The sequence below is a fragment of the Myotis davidii genome, unplaced genomic scaffold, assembly GCF_000327345.1.
Source record: "Myotis davidii unplaced genomic scaffold, ASM32734v1 scaffold199, whole genome shotgun sequence".
Classification (NCBI taxonomy): domain Eukaryota; kingdom Metazoa; phylum Chordata; class Mammalia; order Chiroptera; family Vespertilionidae; genus Myotis; species Myotis davidii.
The window spans coordinates 4,562,201-4,581,061 of NW_006290680.1; the positions used below are offsets into that span (position 1 = coordinate 4,562,201).

The following is an 18,861-nucleotide window of genomic DNA, read 5'->3' on the forward strand; positions in this document are numbered from 1 at the left end:
GCACTCCTTGGTCCACACCCAGTCCTCTCAGCATCTCGCCCAGAGCCTTGTCGCAGGGGTGGTGCTCAAGGGAAGCCTGCTGCCTTGATTTCTATGGCTTCCTTTATTGTTTGACTGGAAACAAAGGGCGCTTTTTTCATTCCTTCAGCCAGTGGCATGCTTAGTATCGTGAACAAAACAAAGCCACTGCCCCCGTGGAACTTTCATCCTGGTAAGAGAGACAAATGAGCATGATTACAAGGTTCCATGGCTGTTTTGAAGGAAATAAACTTGGGGCTGAGATAGAGAATAATGGAAAGTAGACGACCTTTCTAGATTAAATGACCAGAGAATGGGACTTCTGAGCTAAGGCCTAAGGGACAAGGATGAAGTTGGGGGGAGGAGGGGACAGAGGAGGTGAGCCATCAAGGCAGAAAGATCATTTCCCTTGAAGCCAGAAAAAGTGTGACCTGTTTGAGGATCTAAAATAAAGTATGGCAAGAGGGTCCTGAGCAAAGGGTTGGGGGTGGGCAGTAGGTGATGAAGTCGGAGAGGCCAGTGGGGCCAGAGATGTGGGCCTTTGTAGCCCTGATGAGTTGTTGGGTTTTGTTCTACGTGTAGTTGGAAACAAGGGTGAAGTGATCTAACCCATTTCTCTATGTTTAATTATGTTTGTTGCTATGAAATAATGGTGGCCTGATTTGAGGGGTTGGAGAAAAACGTGGTTGGATTTGAGCTGTACCAGTATTTCAGAGATAAGAGTGAAGGATTGGACATGGGCAGGTGGGTGGTGAGGGAAAGGAAAGAATCGGGGATGACTTGAGCACCCTGAGGTGAGGAAGACTGGGCACTAGGGAGGAGGTTGGGAGTGAGGAAGGGGGAGGACTCCAGAGCTTTGTTGTAGATGTGATAAGCGGCCAACTTACACAGATTTTTGGGGACTGAGATGTCCAGTAGGAGCCGATCTAGACATGTGAGCCTGGGGTTCAGAGGAGAATTTTGGTCTAAAGGTGTAAATGTGAGCGTCACAGTACAGAGAGGGCTCTAAACCGTGGGTGACAGATGACATACTAAATGGTGACATTTCCATTAATTCGTGACAACAGTTCAAGCTACCCACATGGCCAATTTGAGAATTTGCTGTAGCAAAACTGTAGAACCACGGTTATTTTACTGCGAGAAAAACACTTGAAATTTATTTATGCTACCAATGACCAGGAAGGTGAAATGCTATACTTGGCGCCATAAAACCATTCTCTCAGCTTGTTTTCAGAAAAATCCATATCCGAATGGTGTGACCGAGTCATTAGTAGTGACTGGCTGGCTGTGTTCTAATAGGTCAGGTGTAACTTAAGCCCCAAAGGCCTCTGGGCAGGTCAGTTGGTCTGAAGGTGGCTGAGATAAAGCAGAGGAAGTCATTGTTGCCCCCAATTAGCATCAAGGGAAAAAAGCTGCATAATCAGAAACCTAAAAGAAACTTTCCACCAGAGGCCGGCCAATTATTTTGTGAGAACCTTGCTACTGGGAAAACAAGAAGGAAGATGGGAATCATGCTTACCAAACATGAGGATTTATCAGACACACCTGCATAGCTTCCTTAGCATGCACTCCTGTGCCTCACCTCCTGTGTGATCAAATAGCTCTGGCTTGGGGCTCAGGAGTCTGTATTTTTACCAAGTGATTCTGGTGCAGGTGATCCATGGCTCACACTTTGAGAGACGTTGAGTCTAAAAAGAGCTTTGAGGTCATCTAGGCAGCCCTTCTCACCCAGGGGGAGGCAGGTGTACAGAGGAGAGGGGCTGCCTTGAGTCAAAGAACAAGTTGGAAAGCCAGTGCAGCTCTACTAACCCACATTTCTTCATTCTGCAGTTGATTCTTCATCCTAACGGTGGATAAAAAGCAAGCCGCCCCTCCCAGTTCCCAACTCCCCTTCCTTCACTGTATTTTTTTTTCCAAAGTCCATATCACCTTCTAATGTAAGAGGAATTTACTGTGTTTTATTTGTCTGTCTTTCCTCACTAAAATGTTAGCTTCAGAAGGGCACCGATTTTGTTTTGTTTTTCACTGAAAAAGAAAACACTCCAGCCTTCTTTTCAGGGGTGGGGTGTGAGGGAGTGTGAAGGGTGACAGTGGCCTCCTCAGAAGGGGTTCAGTTACCTGTCACCACAGGATTCTCTCTCCATCTATCTATCCTATGTGCCCCGGACAGTGCCTGGCTCATAGTAGGTGTTCAGTGAATATTTGATAAATGGGTGGATGGATGAAAAGTATTTCGTTGAACTATAATTATAAGTTTAATGGGCATTGTGGGAAAGTGCCAACCCTTAGACATGTTAGCTCAAAATAGTGTAGAATATTTTCTTTTTTTACTTGTTTGATGTTGGCTTACATCAGAGGTTACAGAAGCAGTTTGTTTATGGACATTAATAGAGTCTTTTAATAATATTAACAATAATAATAATAGCAAAGGTAATAGAAATAGCAGTGATAACTGCTGTCATTTTTGGAATGCTTACCATCTGCTACGTATGTACTGTATGAAGTTCTGAGAACATTGCACCCTTAACTCATCCAGTCCTCATTACAGCCCAAGGATGGAGGAACTGGTATTGCCTGTTTTCCAGAGGAGGAAACTGAGGCTCAAAGGGGTGAAGTGATTTGTCCAGGGTTACACAGCCTGTAGAGATTTAGGATCTGTGATCTAAAAGGGGAAGTCCGTAACTACCAGTCATATTCAGTATCAACAGTTCAAGCTGGGGTGTTCTCTGCAGAAGGAATTAGAAAAGCTAAAGACTAAGCAAGCATCACTTCTTGGGGTATCCCTGGGCCAAGAGCATCAACCTCCTAGATGGTATAAAACTACAGCCTGGAAAGGAAGTTGCATTTTTTCCATCATTTCCCCACACTCTCAGGTCTTTCCATTCTCACATTACAAAGGACCTTTGGTCTTGAACTGTTAGGCTTTTCTCACTTCTCAGACAACCTCCCTGTAGTGGGGCCAAGGGAAATTCCTGTGGTGACAGGTCACTAAACCATTTCTGGGGAGGCCACTGTAGCACTCCACACTCACTCACACCCCACCCCCTAAAGGAAGGGGGACAGAAAGGCTCCTTCACCCCTCTTCCTGTACCACTTCCCTGTTGGGGCCTCAGGAAGGGGCCGAGGGAGGTGATGATTCTATAAATCTCTCTAAGATTTGAGTGAGCCTTTTGAGTGCTTAAAACCGATACCTATTAAAAGGGTTGTGAGCTCACAGACTTTATCACCACCTGCTGTGGACAATGTTGCATTCATTCCCCCCTGCCAGCCAGGACTGGCCTTGCTTGGTTTCAGTGAAGACTCCATCCATAGGGCAGCCAAGCCACTCGCCCAGCAGCTGCAGACACAGGCTGAGCACGGTGCGCTCCTGGGCTTCAGTGAGGAGGCTGGGCTGTCGCACGCAGTGCCATCTCTAAGCACACAGTCTACCAGGCGCTGTGCTCGCAGTTCTGATGAGCAACATGAGGCATTGTTGTCCCACTTCTGTAGGTGAGGAAGGCCGGAGAGGTGGGCAGCTTGCCTGAGTCTCACAGCACTTGCGAGAGGCAGAGCCATGTTGTAAAGCCTGTGCTTTGGGCGTCTGCTCCTCCTGCGATGCCAGTTTAAGAGCAGGAGCTTGGACTCTGGATTTGAATCTAGACTCTGCCGCTTACTCGCTGTGAGACACTGGCAAGGCACTTAGCCACTCTCTTCGTTCGCTTGTTCATCTATAACTTGGAGATAATGACATGTTCAAATCATAGGGTTTCAAGGATTAGATGAACCAATGGATGTGAAGCATTATATGTGCTAGCCATTGTTATTAACTTATGTATCGACTCCTATTTTCTTCTGTGGGTGATGGATTCTCAGAAGTTTCAGGGTTTCTCCAATCCCCCCACCCCTGGATTGTGTTTCTAAGATGCTTATCTAGATAATCTATAGAAAGTGCTTAGAGTGGGGTCTGGCGTATGATTTACCCCCAGTAAATGTTAGCGATGATTAATCAGTATGGCCCTGGGGATGAGGAGAGAGCATCTGCCCCTGAGTCTGCATTGTCTCATTGGTGTGGTGTCCAGATGCCCATCTCCTGGGTCGGACAGAACGAGGAGACAACCATTAGTTTGCATACATCAAGTCGCTGTTATTTTAATGCCTAACAATGAATTTAAAAGGTAGGGGAGATGAAAGTATGATTCATTAAGTTCTTGGTCAAGGCACAAAAAGATTAGCACTTGGAAATCTTACAGGAATAAATTGTCTCAGAGAAGCTTGGTGGCAGGCCGTCATTTGAGTGAACTGTCACTTTTCAACCACTGCCACCCCTACTCGGTGTGATCATGTGTTCTTTGCTCTCCCCCTGGGTGACTTACTTTCCACTTTTCTTCTAGCTGAAGAGTTGGACAGTGGAGGACCTTCGGAAGAGGCTCTTGGCCCTCGACCCCATGATGGAGCAGGAGATTGAAGAGATCCGGCAGAAGTACCAGTCCAAGCGGCAGCCCATCTTGGATGCCATTGAGGCGAAGAAGCGGCGGCAGCAGAACTTCTGAGCCAGGCCAGCGGAAGGGCCCACGCCCACACGGCCTTGGGTGAGCTCGGATCCTCGCTGCTCGGGCTCGTTAGCCACCGCTCTGCCGTTGCTTCTCCATGCACCTTTGTGAACTCAGGAATGTGCGCCAGAGGGAAGGGCTGTCTCGCTGGTCAGCGAGCGAGATGTCTTGGTGTGTGTGAGTGTCTCAGTCGGTCAGGTTTATTATCTCAAAGGACTTCTATGGGCACTTTTAAACTCAGAGTTTCAAACCCCAGGAACAGAGATGCCTAGTCCTATGGTAGCTGGGAAAGTTTTACATTGTCTTTTGTTTTTCTTCTCCCAATAGCTTTCAACTGTTCTCTCTGGAAGACTTTTTAAAAACTATAAATATGCATATATGTGTAAATTGTAACTAGATTCCCCACTCAGTGTGGTGGCATCTCTGTACAGGTACAGTTCTAAGCAGTTTGCCTCTTTTCTGTGAGATTATGGTACTGTGGAACAGAGGGCAGGCATACTGGGGCCATGGGGCCACTCCACTCCCAGGAGCCAACCTCACCCTTTTGCAGGGCTGCTTATTTAAAAATTAGGTCCGGGCCAGTTTTCACCACATTTCAGCCTTGCGTGGGTCATCCCTAGCTCCTGGAGCTGCTGGTGGCGCTCAAGGGAAAGCCTTGAGAGTCCTGTTTACTTTGAGTCCCAGGAGAAGCCTGGCGCCTTCTCTGCAAATTGGCCTTTGTGGTTTCAGCGCCTTTTATCCACCTCCACCCTCCCGACTGCCTGAGTCACAGCACAGATCCTGCCCAGTGCCTTAAGAGGAGACATGACCCAGTGAGGGGACAGGCCTGCTAGGATCTCCCAGCAAACACGGGGCTATGATCAGTCCACGAAAGGGAAAGGGCTTTGAAGTTCTCATTGTTCATGTGAAGGTCACACGTGTGGCATTTTGCACTGCATTCTTTACAGACGGGTAGCGGGCATTGATTTTGTGATCCACATTCAAATATGTGACTTTATTTTACTGCTAAGGGGTCTGGAAAGGATAGTGAATGTCAGACTAAGATTTGTTCCCCAGGAGGGTCAACCCAGACACGTGGAAGCCAGAGCTGGAAGGGACCCTAGCTGTCATCTGGTGTGGCTGAGGCTTGGAGAGGGCAAGCAGCATGGCCAAAATCACAAAGCAGGTGGAAGTGGGAGCTGGGACTCCACCTCGGGCTGCTCCCTCCCCCGTTCACTGAACCGAGCAGCCCCTTCTCCAAGGGAAGAGACCTGTGTCACGTTTGGTTAAGTTACTCCAGGCAAGCCTGCTAATGGGAACTTGCGCTTGCTTTGTCCCTTCAATGGGTGCGGCTATGAAGAGATTCCCTGGGGAGCCAGATCCTGTGCCAGCCACTCCATGGCCTCTGCACCATCTGCCTGATAGCAGACAGGCCTCGTGCAGGCAGATTTAAGGCCAAAAGCAGAGCAGAAGGCTCACAGAAGACAGCACTGAGCCCTTCTGCAGCGTTGGCTCAGAGCCACCTGCCACTTAGTCACACGGCAAAGAGGAGACAGTTGGGAAGGGCAAATGTGTTTTTATTTTCAAATATGTCTTCCTGTCAGATAGGGGGCTGTGCCTGGGTTGCACCTAAGGACACTGAAATTTGACCCCAAAATTGTTTTTGCTTCCCAAACCTGGGAATCAATGGGAAGGCAGGGAATGTTCCTCTTCTGTAGCCAGATTCTGTTCTTTGCAATTAAAGCAAGTTTTAAAAAATGCAAGAGGCAGTTGTTCTGCAGGGCTTGGCCAGTTAAGCAGCTGTGTGGCAGATACAGAGAACAGAGGACAGTTTGAGGGTCTCCCTGGAATAGTAAATGGCAGCTAGCATTCGTTGGCCACATGATGTGCCAGGCACATTGTTCAGTAGACTTTTTCTGTCAGCTCCAAATTTCACAATAACTGTGAGTTAAGGACTTAGCTCCATTTCATAGACAAAGAAACAGGTTCAGACAAGGCAGTACAGCTAGTAAGTGATAGAACCAGGATTCGTAACATCACTGTATGGGACCAGCATTTACAGGGGAAAGTCTCTTTTTAATAAAGGGACCACCTTTTCTCACTCAGACTAAATAACTCTTAAAGGGCATTTTTAAGCTGGGAAGCAGCTGAATTAGTAGTCAAGTCTGACAGCCAAGTGATTTTTAAAAACCATATCATGGAGCAGGCACTCCCCCACACCGACTGCTGTGCTAATTAGCAGTCCGGCCTCGGCCTCTTGCTTTTTTAAAAAGGACTTTGCACTTGGCCAGACAGGAGGGCAATGCCCTTTTTCTGTCTCCCTAAGCTAGAGCTAAGTAAAACAAGTTTCAGTTTTTCCCCATAAATATTCTTGAATCTTGATCTGGAGTTTATTTTGTTTCAAGCATGTGTGCACCCAACATGCTGGTCCAACAAAGTGCATTGCTCTTCAGTCTAGCTGGACATAGTCTTCTGCCAGAAATCAATTTCTTTTGGATCAGATAAACTTCCTGACCAGTTGTATTTGTTTTCTAGTGACAGGAAGGCAGAGGAGCAAATCCTAGTCATGTTTTTCCTTGAATGCTAATGGAGCCCTGAGTGGCAGTCATTGCTCAAGCACTTGTGACTCAAGCTTCCAGGGAACTCGTAGCCCCTTACTTGTTCTCTCCTTCTAAGAAACGATGACCCACACCTAATAGTGTCTTTAAAAAATCTTGAATTCTCTAAGAATATCTTTATTGCTTCCTCATCAATAATTTTTAAGCAAATTTCTATGTTTCCTTCTCCATTATTCCTTCTCCGAACCATTGGGTTGATGGATGAGTGTTTGGGTGGGTGGATGGATGGATGGATGGATGATTGGTAGACAGACCAACTGACGCAATACTCTGAAGCAACTTAAGAACTGTAACCTTAACTTCTTGAGACTACAGATTTTGATCCAGGGCATGTTTATTTAGCACCTAGCAGGTGCCAGAAATTTATTATACCATTTAAAACTCAGTAGCTCTTAGCAACATCAGGAATGAGAGAGGTCTTTATTGATCCTACAGGCTAATATTATGAACAACTTTATGAACAATTTTATGCTAATAAATCCAACAATTTAAGTGAAATAGACTAATTGAAAGTACAAAGTACTAAACTCACTCAAGAAGAAATAGATAAGCTGAATAGTCCTATATTAAAACATAATAGCTCTGGGAGATCTAGGTATTTAAAACATAATAGCTCTGGAAGATACAGGTATATTGTCCTCCTTTACAGATAAGGAAGCAGGCTCAGAGAAATGAAGTCTGTTGCTCAAGGTCACATAGCTAGAATATGGCAGAGCCAGGATTCAAATTCAGTTCTGATTCTTATTCCAGTGCCCTTTCCAGCATACCATGTTGCCTCTAAAGATTGCAGCTCCTTATTTACTAGAAGACTGTTTCTGTCCACTCCACACCCTCCCACCCCATCCTTTCTTAAGCGCTATGTTTGTGTTTTCATCAGGATTATATTCATTGTCTTTGGAATCCATGTTCTTATTTGTGTTTGGGGGTCGGGGGGATTCTTCCACCAGCTTGTACTCAGATCAACTTGGAAAAAAATGCATAAATGCTGTTGCAAATGTACAACTTAAAAAATGTGAAGTTTGTAGCTTTAACTTTTTGTAACAAGAACTAATAACACTGGCTTTAGTGTCGACTTGAAATGCTGTTTTATAAGGTTTGGATGTAAATAATCAGTAGTTTGTATATGTATGAGACATAGCTTCCTTCTTTGCCTCGTTTTTAATTTGAGATGCTTCCTATGTGCTCTTATGTTGGAATTGTCTTCCCTCCTTCCTTCTTCCTATACCTTTGTTTTAAATAAAGGCTGTCCTTTTTCTAAAAATGAGGTCCTCCATCTATAGCCCGGATAATGGTGGTGTGAACCTTCATAACACTGACTTTGTATTGTGTTTATTCTAGAATTCAAAGCAGGGGAGAGGGAGTAAACTTTTGTTGAATACCTACTGTGTGCCAGATCCTGAGCTAGTTAACTGTCAGGGGTATAAAGATGAACCAGACACAGTTCTTGCAGACCAGCTGGAGAGTCGGTCAAACACACAAGAACCACATTGGAAATACCGTGGCAGAAGGAAGTACACCGCCTGTGGACACATGAGGAGGGATGATCAGTTCTGCTGAAGGGTCCGAGGAAGCTTTTCTGGAGAAGGTAATTCATCCTGAATTTACAGGATGAGGAAGTGATGGCCAAGTGGAGAAGAGGGGAAGAGAAGGCATCTTAGGTGTAGAGAACAGCCTATACAAATAGTCTAGTGTGAGAAAATTGTGTATAAAACCTGATGTTAAATCAAACCTCAGTTACATTTAAACACAAAGTCAGTCCTCACTTAACATTGTCAATAGGTTCTATAACTTTAAATGAAATGATGCATAACTAAGCCAATTTTACCACAGGTTAATTGATGTAAATTACAGTTAGGTTCCTATGGCATCTCATCAATGTCACAGCAAAGCCACACTGAACGAAACGTTACTTTCCTGCAGGTCCTACTCCTCTGCTGTCTGTCCTGGTGGGGCTGTCGGTGACAGATCTTCCATTCTTTCCCCCAGCCACGTGATGGGAATGCGACCCAAACCAGTCCAGTTAGACTCCGTCTTCGGGGAATTGCTATTTTGAGCAGAGTGATACATAAAGTGGAGGCAGTTGTCCCTAAGGTGTTTTAATTACAGAGCCCTAAGAGGTGGTTCATGGGTCCTAAATACCATGGTCCCCATATCGCCCTTGTTCCTACCTTTCTCAGAGCCGGTTGTTTAATCCTAGCCAGTAGCTATCCCATGCACTCACTTTTTGCTTAAGTGTTCCAGAGCTGGCTTCTGTTGTTTGCAACTAACGACTCCTGACTGATACAGAAATCAGAACAGGCAACATGTCCTCCAGGGAATGTGGGTGTTGAAAATTATTGGGCTGTCATGAGGCAAGACATTCGAGGTTGCTGCTCATGCTCTGGCCCAGGCACCAGCAGACCATGGGGCCCAATTGGTCAAGGGCAACTTCCTGTGTTGCTTGATATGGTCTGACCACCAGGAGGTGACTCTTCCAGAAGGGGGAGCTTTTGTCACAGTCCAATCTAAGGAGGGAGGAATGTCCAGGCTGTGGGGTCGAATGTTTATTTCTAATTGCACAGAATGATATAAAGGGACAGTCAGCAAAGCCAGCCCAGAGTAATGTGAGCACAGAATGAACCGGAGAGCACTTCCATGCCGTGGTGAAAGGATCTCATGACTCGGCAGTGGGGCTGAGATCTCCAAAACCAAAGTTGGCAATGCACTGCAGGTTGCCAAGGGCATGGCCCTGCTGCACTTCAGTGAAATGGGGCAACGACAGGAAGCGTGGGAGAGTGACAAGTGGAATGGTTCTATGAGAGGACATGGGAGAAATCCAAGGCAATCCAAAACACTGGGTGGAAGCAGTCCCCACCCTTCCCTACTGGAGAAAGCTCCCAAGTGCCTGCTTGCCCCACCCCTCAAGGCTGCCTAACTGGCAGGTGGGAATCAGTTCTGGCCTAGAGAGTGAAAAATAGACTCTGAGTGAGTAGGAAAGAATCTTGGAGCCATACAGAAGTACAGAAACTTGTTAATTGATACCATCAGAAATGTGGGGAATATTCGTGGGAATGGATTTTTGTGGTGCTTGAAGAAGGAAGGGGGAAAGGTAATGTTGGACCAGGCTGATCTTCTTGACATGCAGCACGTACCAGGGGTTCTGCATTCTCTGCGCTCAGGCCAGGAGCTGGCTGGGTTCTAACAACTGATGGGTTGGCCAGTGAAAACTTGGACCAATCGCTGGCCCACATGAAATGGAATTTAAAGGCCCCAAATTCCTTGGCATCATAGAAGAAAGGATTCAAATATTTCTGAACCTGGGAGGCTGGACTGGATCTGATTTGTGCCTCCTTCCTGCAAATACCTCTAACTATGGCCCTCAGTGAACCAGAACACTTGACCCTTGCTTTGAGGATAGTCTAGGTCAAGAGTACTGGGTGGAGGGGCTCCCAGATATCAGAGGGGAGGGAGTGCAGAGGTGTGGAAGGGCAGGTGTTGGTATCTGACCCTCAGAAATTAAGTGGGAATGGTCATTGTAGTATTCAGTAGGCTCTGAATGAGGCATGATATCAGGCTAGAGGACTCTCAAAAATTTAATCAGAACTGACACTCAACTCTTACTTGATGGTATAACTAACAAAACCTAAGAAACAAAACCAAAAAAATAGTCTCTAAAGCAAAAACAAACACCCTGACTTAAGCCACCATGACTGGTGCAGAGCATCACCTAATACCAAGTGTTTGGTTATTGATCTAAAGCCTTTTGAATGGAACATATGCTATTTGCCCTTGAGGAAGGACTGCTGTACTGCTGCTATGTGGATGTATGTGAACATTTCTGCCTTCTCCTAAAGGGCCTGTGGCTATTGACCAGGGTAACCAGGTGCTGAAGAAAGGCAAATACTAAAATCTTTCAGGGAACCTTGGATGAAGACTTGGAGCTAATATGTTGATACCAATTTCTTGGGCTGAAGAGTACTACTGTAGGTCCACAATCATGTGAAAAATAATGTTTTGACCTTTTTCCATGTCATTGGAGATCTAGTGGGATCCCAAAGCTGTCCTCTATCTCCAGTTTCTGAGGGATAGTTTGAAAAGATCCCCACTTGGCTCCCTGGCCCATGGAGGCCAGTAGAATCCGATTGAGCCACTGTCCCAGAATAGACACTCAACGGTGGTACCACATCTCTGAGGAGGCTGCAGAGATCAGGGCCCCCACCAGAGACCCTGGAGAGTGATGGCTCCTATCAAAACAGTTTCCCCCGTGTGACCAGCGCAAGATTGGCTGGGTCTTGGAAACTGATAGGGGGGTATTTTAATCAAGAGGCAATTCCAATTTTAGCTGCTATATTAGATATGTGCTCCATATTACAGCCCCTGGAGCTATAGGCATCTCTTGGTTTAATTCTCTCTTCCAAGAAACAGAAACCACTGGGAGCCTTTTGCTGGAATGGGTAACAGTTTTCCTTTCCTGTTCACTCAGGGAGACCTGAGTTCTCTCCCAGCTCTGTATCAGAAAGACTGATTCCCTGATTCCACCACAAGACATCAAACTGATCCACCACATTAAATCACATTAATAGGGCCTGGAGAGCCAAGATCGTTTCCTTATGTTAGAAACATTTATAAAACAAGAGTTGGGAGGTAGTGGAAATCCACTATTTTTGCCTGTTAACATCTCGCCCCTTTATTTTGGTGACACTATATGGCCTTTTCTTGGGTAACTACCTTTCTTCCATCCTACCTGATCTGTTGTAGATGTTAATCCAGGTACCCTGCCCTCCATTCCCACCAAGGGAGAGGCTATGATGCAAGCTCGGCATATCAACCTCCTGGGACGGGGACTGTGAGCAGAATGATCCAGGGCAAGAAGGTGATTGGAGGAGGGTCATTTGGATGCCAGTGTCCTAAACAGAAGGTTCATGAGTCCTGTACTTCAGTCCCTAGAGCTCCCCTCACTCCTGTATTTCCTGAGGCGTGGTCAGTCAGCCTTTCCTTTGGTCGGGTGAGCTTCACCAATCCGCTTCTATAGTAGGCTGAATGGTGGCTCAAAGTTACGTCCACACTGTAATCTCTGGAACCCGTCTATGTTACCATACTGGGGAAAAGGGTCTTCTGGCAGAAATGATTCGGGTAAGGATCTCCAGATGAGAACATCTTGTATTATCCAAGTGGGCCCTAAATACCATCACAGGTGTCCTTGTGAGAGAGGGGCATTGGGAGATTTGACACACACAGGCTGTGATGACAAAGGCAGCGTTTGGAGTGATGCAGCCACGAGTCAAGCAATGCCAGCAGCCACCAGAAGCTGGAAGAGGCAAGGGGAGAATTCTCCCGTAGAGCCTCCGGACAGTGTGGCTCTGCTGACACCTTGATTTTTGGATTTCTGGCCTGCAAAATGGTGAAAGAATAATTCTGTTTTTTTAAGCCATCAAGTTTGTGGTAATCTGTTATGCAGCCACAGGAAATGAATACATCTTCCAATAAATTCATTTTTCCCCTTAAGGTTTCTGTTGCTTGTGTCCAAAGAACTCCAGTTGTAACCGTTGTTCATCACTTCAATGATTGAAGCTAGTGAATTACCCTCTTTGACCAAGTTAGTTCCAGCTGGATTCCTGTCACTTGCAACCTGTTCCCAAAGTAAGACTGGAACCAGAGATGGGGATTCTGAGTCACTCCATGTTACTCCACCCTCCCCATCACCCAGAAAACATGCCAGGCAGCCAGCTCCACACCGGCACAAACAGGTCCCGGGGCCCAGCCTCTTTATTTGCATAATGGCTACATTGATACATGGGAGTGGGAGGGCGTTGTTGCTTTTCTGCCAGGACCACACACAACCTCGTGATAGACTCAGGCCAGAGCACTCTCTCCTGAGCTTTCCCCACACTGGCTTTAGGGACTTGTCCGTGGGGTCAGAAAGTTGGAAGCGAGCTGGCTCCTCGCTGTGTTCAGCAAGACCATGAGGGTGGGTGCATGCAGCCCACCTGTCTCTGTGCCCTGACCTGGGCAGAGCTGGGCCTAGCTGTCACAAGGTGAGCACGCGGGAGGGCCAGTGGTGTGTGTGTGGTCAATTCATGAGCGGCCCCTTGGCTCAGTTCGTCTCTGCTCCAATCTGGAGACAGAAACCATCTACGTCTGAAAGCCCTGTGTATGATATGAGGCCTTCCACACATGCTGTTCCCTCTTGGAATACACTGCTTTCCTGGAAAACACCCCCCGCCCCCCCTGCTAATTTCTATTGATTCATGTGTTAAACTGTCCACTTGTTCACGAAAGTCTTCTCTGACCTTCTTGGTCAATGGTCCCTGTTATATTATATACCCTTATAGTTCTTGTATTTAGTAGAGCTTATTATTATTTATTCATGTGATTATTGGATTAAAATCTGTCTCCCCACTAGTCCGTAAGCTTCAGGACACGGGGATATATGTTTTGCTTGGCATTCTATCTGTTGCATCTGGTAAGACACCAATAAATCACAGCCCACGCAGGTAAAGTAAATCTAAGTGGAGGGGCTAACACAGGAGCGGCTGTGTGTGGGGCAGGGGGTGCGATGGGGAACGGAGAGTGCCTGCCTCACCCAAGGGCATTCACATTTTTAAAATACACTAAAAATATTGTTCAGCTCAGTGAAACCTGTCTGCAGGCCACATGGGAAGCCGCAACTTAAGACCTTTCCAGTGGATATTTGTTGAATGAGCGAGTGAAGCATCTACAAGGAAATCATTGTAAAAGCCTCAGAAACGCAAGGAGGGAGAGGGGACAGAACTGAAAGGACCTCCTTGAAGGGCTTGTCTACACCCTCTAGAGGGCAAGGTCTCCCTCGGGCTCTTTCTTTCCTCTTCCTCCCCAGTGCTTGGCACACAGTAGCTGAACAAATTGGTTGGTCCATTCAGCATTTACTAAATACCTACTGTGCACCAAGTCCAGGTTCATCCGGACAGTGTCCCCCATCTTGAAGCTCAGTGTGGTGGGACAGACAGAGCCACAAGCAGACAATGACAGTACAGTGATGGATGTTCTAGCAACAGTGTGGGAAGGGGCTAGGGGACCCTTGCCTCCCAGCTTCGTTAGCGAGTAGAGAGGATTCAGTAGGTGAGTATACAGATATGCCCCCAGCAAGAATGAGGGGCTGGAGCTGGCCGAAAGGGCAGGAGCCTCAAGCACTGGCCTGGCTGGGAACTCAAGATATGGCTGGAGGTCTGCAGGGTAGGCAGACAGAAGTGCTGTGGTCAGACTGGGGGGATCCAACGTGGGGGACCAGTGGTCCATTCATGGCAGCTCCTGGCCACCAACATTTCTGAGCCAGGCTGGCTGGAAATCAGTACCTCCCTGTTCCATTGGCTTTCATCTCCCTCTAGGCCCAGACTGTGACCATTTCACAGATGGGCTGAAACCTGGAGATGGGGCAGGGACTTGCCCACTTCACAAATCAGGTTCCGGTAGGACTAGATCTAGACTTCAGGCCTCAGGCCAGGGCCCCTTTTCTGTATCTCAAGCCAGCCCGGGAAGGAAGCTACAGGTATTGCTTCGCAAATCTTGCACATCATCTAAGGAGGCAGCTCCCTCTTCCTCCCAGGCCTCATCTTAGGGAGCTGGGTCCTTTTGGAAGCTCCTGGAAAGGAACCACAAGTGAGGTCCAGGGCTCCTACATCTGAATCCTGTCTCATCCTTTCCCTAGCTCTGACAGAGAAATCTAAGTAGATCAACCCTAGGGGCCCATAAACTTACTAAAACCCTACACAAGCTTCGTGAGAGAAGACAGAGTGGAAGAAACAGTATTGGCAGACCAACAAGCATGGATTCCAAACTTGACCCTACCACTTCTAGTTGCATGCCATTTGAGCAAATCATTGCACCTCTCTGAGCCTTAGTTTCCTCATCTGTGAAAAGGGGTTAATTCTCATCCTCCAACATAGGGCCATATGTGATCTAGCTAAGAGCAGGTGGCAAGGAATGGTTGGCATCCTTTCGCCTCTCTCCCTCTGGCTCATGCTGCTTCCCAGATGGCTTGGAGGTTTGTTTATAAAGGTCTCTGGGTCGCTCTTCAAGCTCACATAATCTAGGGTAACACTGTCCTTCCCTGAGCCTTTGGAGGAAGGGACCCAGCTTCTCGGTGTCGATTCTCAGGCCAGGGAGTGACCCTGAGCGGCCAGGCCACCACGAAGAACTTCAGCAGGGGACGGGTCTCTGCTCTGTTGTAGCTGAGTGCAGGGTGTGGGAAGGGAAACATGGAGCCCTGGTTTCAATAAATCTTAGAGTTTGGAGGCTCACTGGGGGCCTGGGTCCCCAGGTCTGCAGACCTTCCCTCCTGGGAGGTCTCTCGGGATGTCTCCAGAGACCCCTCCGACACCCCATCAACACTGCTCAGCAAGTCTTCAAACTCCTGGTGGCCACTGTTGCGCACTGCGGCTTCCAGAGCCTTCTGGCGCCGGTAGAAGTGAGAGAACTTATTGAAGATGATGGTGATGGGGAGCGCTACCACCAGGATGCCCCCTAGGATGCAGCCCGAGGCTGCCAGTTTGCCGGCCACCGTCACTGGCACCACATCCCCGTAGCCCACGGTGGTCATGCTCACTGTGCCCCACCACCAGCAGGCTGGGATGGTGTCGAAGCCCACGTCCTCCTCCTTCTCAGCTGTGTAGGCCACACCGGAGAACACTGACACACCCACGGCCAGGTACAGCAGCAAGATGCCCACCTCACGGTAGCTGTGCTGGAAGAAAAGTAGGAAGCCGCGTCAGAGCTGGGTGGGCTTACAGACCTGGCATTGGGCAGATGGGGAAACTGAGGCCCGGAGAGTAGAAGGGACAGATCCATAATCACAGAGCAAGGTAGAGCTGGTGCCAGGACCTAGGTCCCTGACTCCAAACTAAGGTCTTTCAACTACAGTAATCAGCCATACCCCCTAGGACTGAACACAGGCCTGATTTCCATTGTCCAAGGTGCCTGCTGAGCCACATTTGTTTCTTCTAATGTGGGCAGCACTAGTGGCACCAGCCAGTGAATGAAAAGCCTGTGATTTTCCTACTGTTGCAGAATCAAGAGAGAGCCACAGTTTATATCCCACAATGCAAAGGGTTGGTTTCGTGTATTTTTGACTGGTTGATCTCATTTCTGATAAGTACAAAAATATTTTCTGCCTCTCAAGGAAGCTGAGAGGATCTATACGTTCCCTAGACCCCTCACAGAATGTGCTTGCCTACGGGTGTGTATATCTGCTCTGCCCGAGGCCAAGCCCTAGGGCAGTGTTTCTCAACCAGGGCAGTTCTGCCACCCCAGGCGATATTTGGCAATATCTGGAGACATTTTTGATAGTCACAACTGAGGAGGCCAAGGATGCTGCTAAACATCCCACAATGCACAGGACAGCCCCCCACAACAAAGAATTACCTGGCCCCAAATGTTAATAGAGGCCGAGAACCCCTAGTCTAGAGCAGGGCTGCCAAACTGTTTAAAAGGCAGAACCCAGTCCTAACTGGTTTGGCTCAGTGGATAGAGCGTTGGCCTGTGGACTGAAAGGTTCAACGTTTGATCCCGGTCAAGGGCTTGTACCTTGGTTTCGGGCACATCCCCAGTAGGGGGTGTGCAGGAGGCAGCTGATTGATGTTTCTAACTCACTATCCCTCTCCCTTCCTCTCTGTAAAAAATCAATAAAAATAATATTAAAAAAACAAAAATAAATAAAAGGCAGAACCCAATTGAGGAGGTCTGGCATAGGGCCAGGGATTCTGCAATTCTAGCAAGCTTCCAGCTGATGAGAAAGCTGCTGGTGGTCAGGGGCCTCACTTTGAGGAGCAAGGCTCTCGTCTGGAGTCTTACAGCTGTGTCTTGGACCCTGGAAGCCTCCATCAAGACTCTTCTCCCCCCTCGCAGAAAGAGCTGGTAGCATTGGGCCCTGGCCTTCTGCATGGTGAAGGCAGAGTTCTGCAATGGAGGGGTCATCTCTGGAGAGGTGCTGAGTTCAGGGTGTCTAGCTAACAGAATTCTCTGTATCTGTCCACTGCCCGAGCATTCTGCCTAGGTCATCCTGGCTGCACCCAGCATGCTGGCTGCCCTGCCATGGGGGCATACAAAAGGCTTCACTAAGCTGTGGGTGGAAGGGATCAATCAGCATCTTCTAGGGATCTGGAGCAGGGTTACAGGGGGATTTTGGAGAAAGAATGTGAGGTACTGGAGTCAGGCACAGCTGGGTTCTTCTCTAGGCTCTGCCACTCACAGAGGAACCTCTGACAAGTCCTGTCACTTCTTAGAGCGGTGATGGCGAACCTATGACACACGTATCAGAGGTGACACGCGAACTCATTTTTTTGGTTGATTTTTCTTTGTTAAATGGCATTTAAATATATAAAATAAATATCAAAAATATGTCTTTGTTTTACTATGGTTGCAAATATCAAAAAATTTCTATATGTGACACGGCACCAGAATTAAGTTAGGGTTTTTCAAAATGCTGACACGCCGAGCTCAAAAGGTTCACCATCACTGTCTTAGAGCCCCGGTTTCCACATCTGCAAAGTAGTGACAATAACACTTGCCCCTGCTTAAACCCCATTTCCCTTGGGATAAAGCCCAAAATCCTGAGCCAAGAGTTCATGGCCCTTCAATACCTGCTTCACCTTACCAACTGGCACCCCTCTCTCCATGTCCCTCTCCCATCATCCATTCTGTTCTCTCTTCAGGCCTCTGTCCAAGCTGTTCCCGTGCCCGCCCTCCCCAAAGCAGGCTAATTTCACCCCTTAAGGGTAAGCTTCCCAGGGCCTGGCTCAAGGACGGTGCTCAATTAATTGCAACCAGGCTTTAAAAAGCTAACCTCAGGTTTGTCATCTACGGGAAGGGAATAAATAAGAGCATCTTTCAGAGGAAGTCGTCCTGAGGATGAAATCGATAATGGATGTGAAAATGGCACCGAATTAGCACTCAGTGTGAGCTCTGGGGCTCTACTAGGCCTGTCGACTAAGCAAGACCTATGACATCTGTGGCCCCTGATAACCTCAGAAGAACGGCTCAGTGCAGAAGCCAGTTAGCACCCTGCTTTGCATATTTTTGTGCTACGTACTATTTGCTATTTGACAAGACAGATCAAAAGTGACCTTTTTGTTTTATTTTTACTTTTTGAAACGGAAGACCAGCACAGCCCTGCGTCAGTTTTCTCCCATGGGACACAGAGATCACCGGAAGGCTGCGAAGGTCAAACTGGACGCGAAATGTACACCTGCTAGCTGGCCCTGTGCCTGGTATAAAGGATGTGCTTCAGTTCACCATGCGCCTGGACACAGCAGGCTGGTTAAGTGCATCTGCTAACCTGCCCCGTGGCTACACCTGCCTCCCCCCAAGGCCCCTACCCGGCCTCAGAGGCCCTACCTTGAGCGTGGCGCCCAGTGAGCGCAGCCCGGTGGAGTGGCGCGCCAACTTGAGCACGCGGAAGATGCGCATGAGGCGGAACACCTGCACCACCTTGCCCAGGTCGCCGAGATCCTCGCCGCCCGCACCTCCCTGGTCGCCGAGCGCCGCACCAGCCATCAGCGTGAGATAGAAAGGCAGCACGGACACGATGTCGATGAGGTTGAGCGGGTGGCAGAAGAAGTTCCGCGGGCTGGGCGCCAGCAGGAGGCGCGAGGACACCTCGAAGCTGAACCAGGCGATGCAGAAGTACTCCAGGCGCCTCAGCACCGGGTCGTCCCGCACGTCTTCCGCGCTGCGGCCCGCGGCCCCCGCCGCCACGGCGGCCGCCG

General features: G+C 48.1%; 2 protein-coding genes across 2 annotated transcripts in view; one reads left to right on the forward strand and one right to left on the reverse strand.

Moving 5' to 3' along the window:
• The window catches only part of STK4 (serine/threonine kinase 4), an 83,649-nt gene extending 75,232 nt beyond the window's left edge, over window positions 1–8,417 (forward strand). The window contains exon 11 of the mRNA XM_015563952.1: window positions 4,389–8,417. Within this exon, the coding sequence (XP_015419438.1) occupies window positions 4,389–4,547 (159 nt within the window). The 3' untranslated portion in view covers window positions 4,548–8,417. The remainder of the gene's footprint in view (window positions 1–4,388) is intronic.
• A 4,444-nt stretch (window positions 8,418–12,861) lies between these two features.
• On the reverse strand, window positions 12,862–18,855 carry KCNS1 (potassium voltage-gated channel modifier subfamily S member 1). Its single transcript, XM_006763779.2, has 2 exons — window positions 18,491–18,855; window positions 12,862–15,842 (listed from the first exon to the last, which is right to left on the reverse strand). Exons 1-2 carry the CDS (start codon window positions 18,647–18,649, stop codon window positions 15,372–15,374), a joined length of 630 nt encoding a protein of 209 aa, XP_006763842.1. The 5' UTR covers window positions 18,650–18,855; the 3' UTR covers window positions 12,862–15,371.
• Window positions 18,856–18,861: the final 6 nt, after the last annotated feature.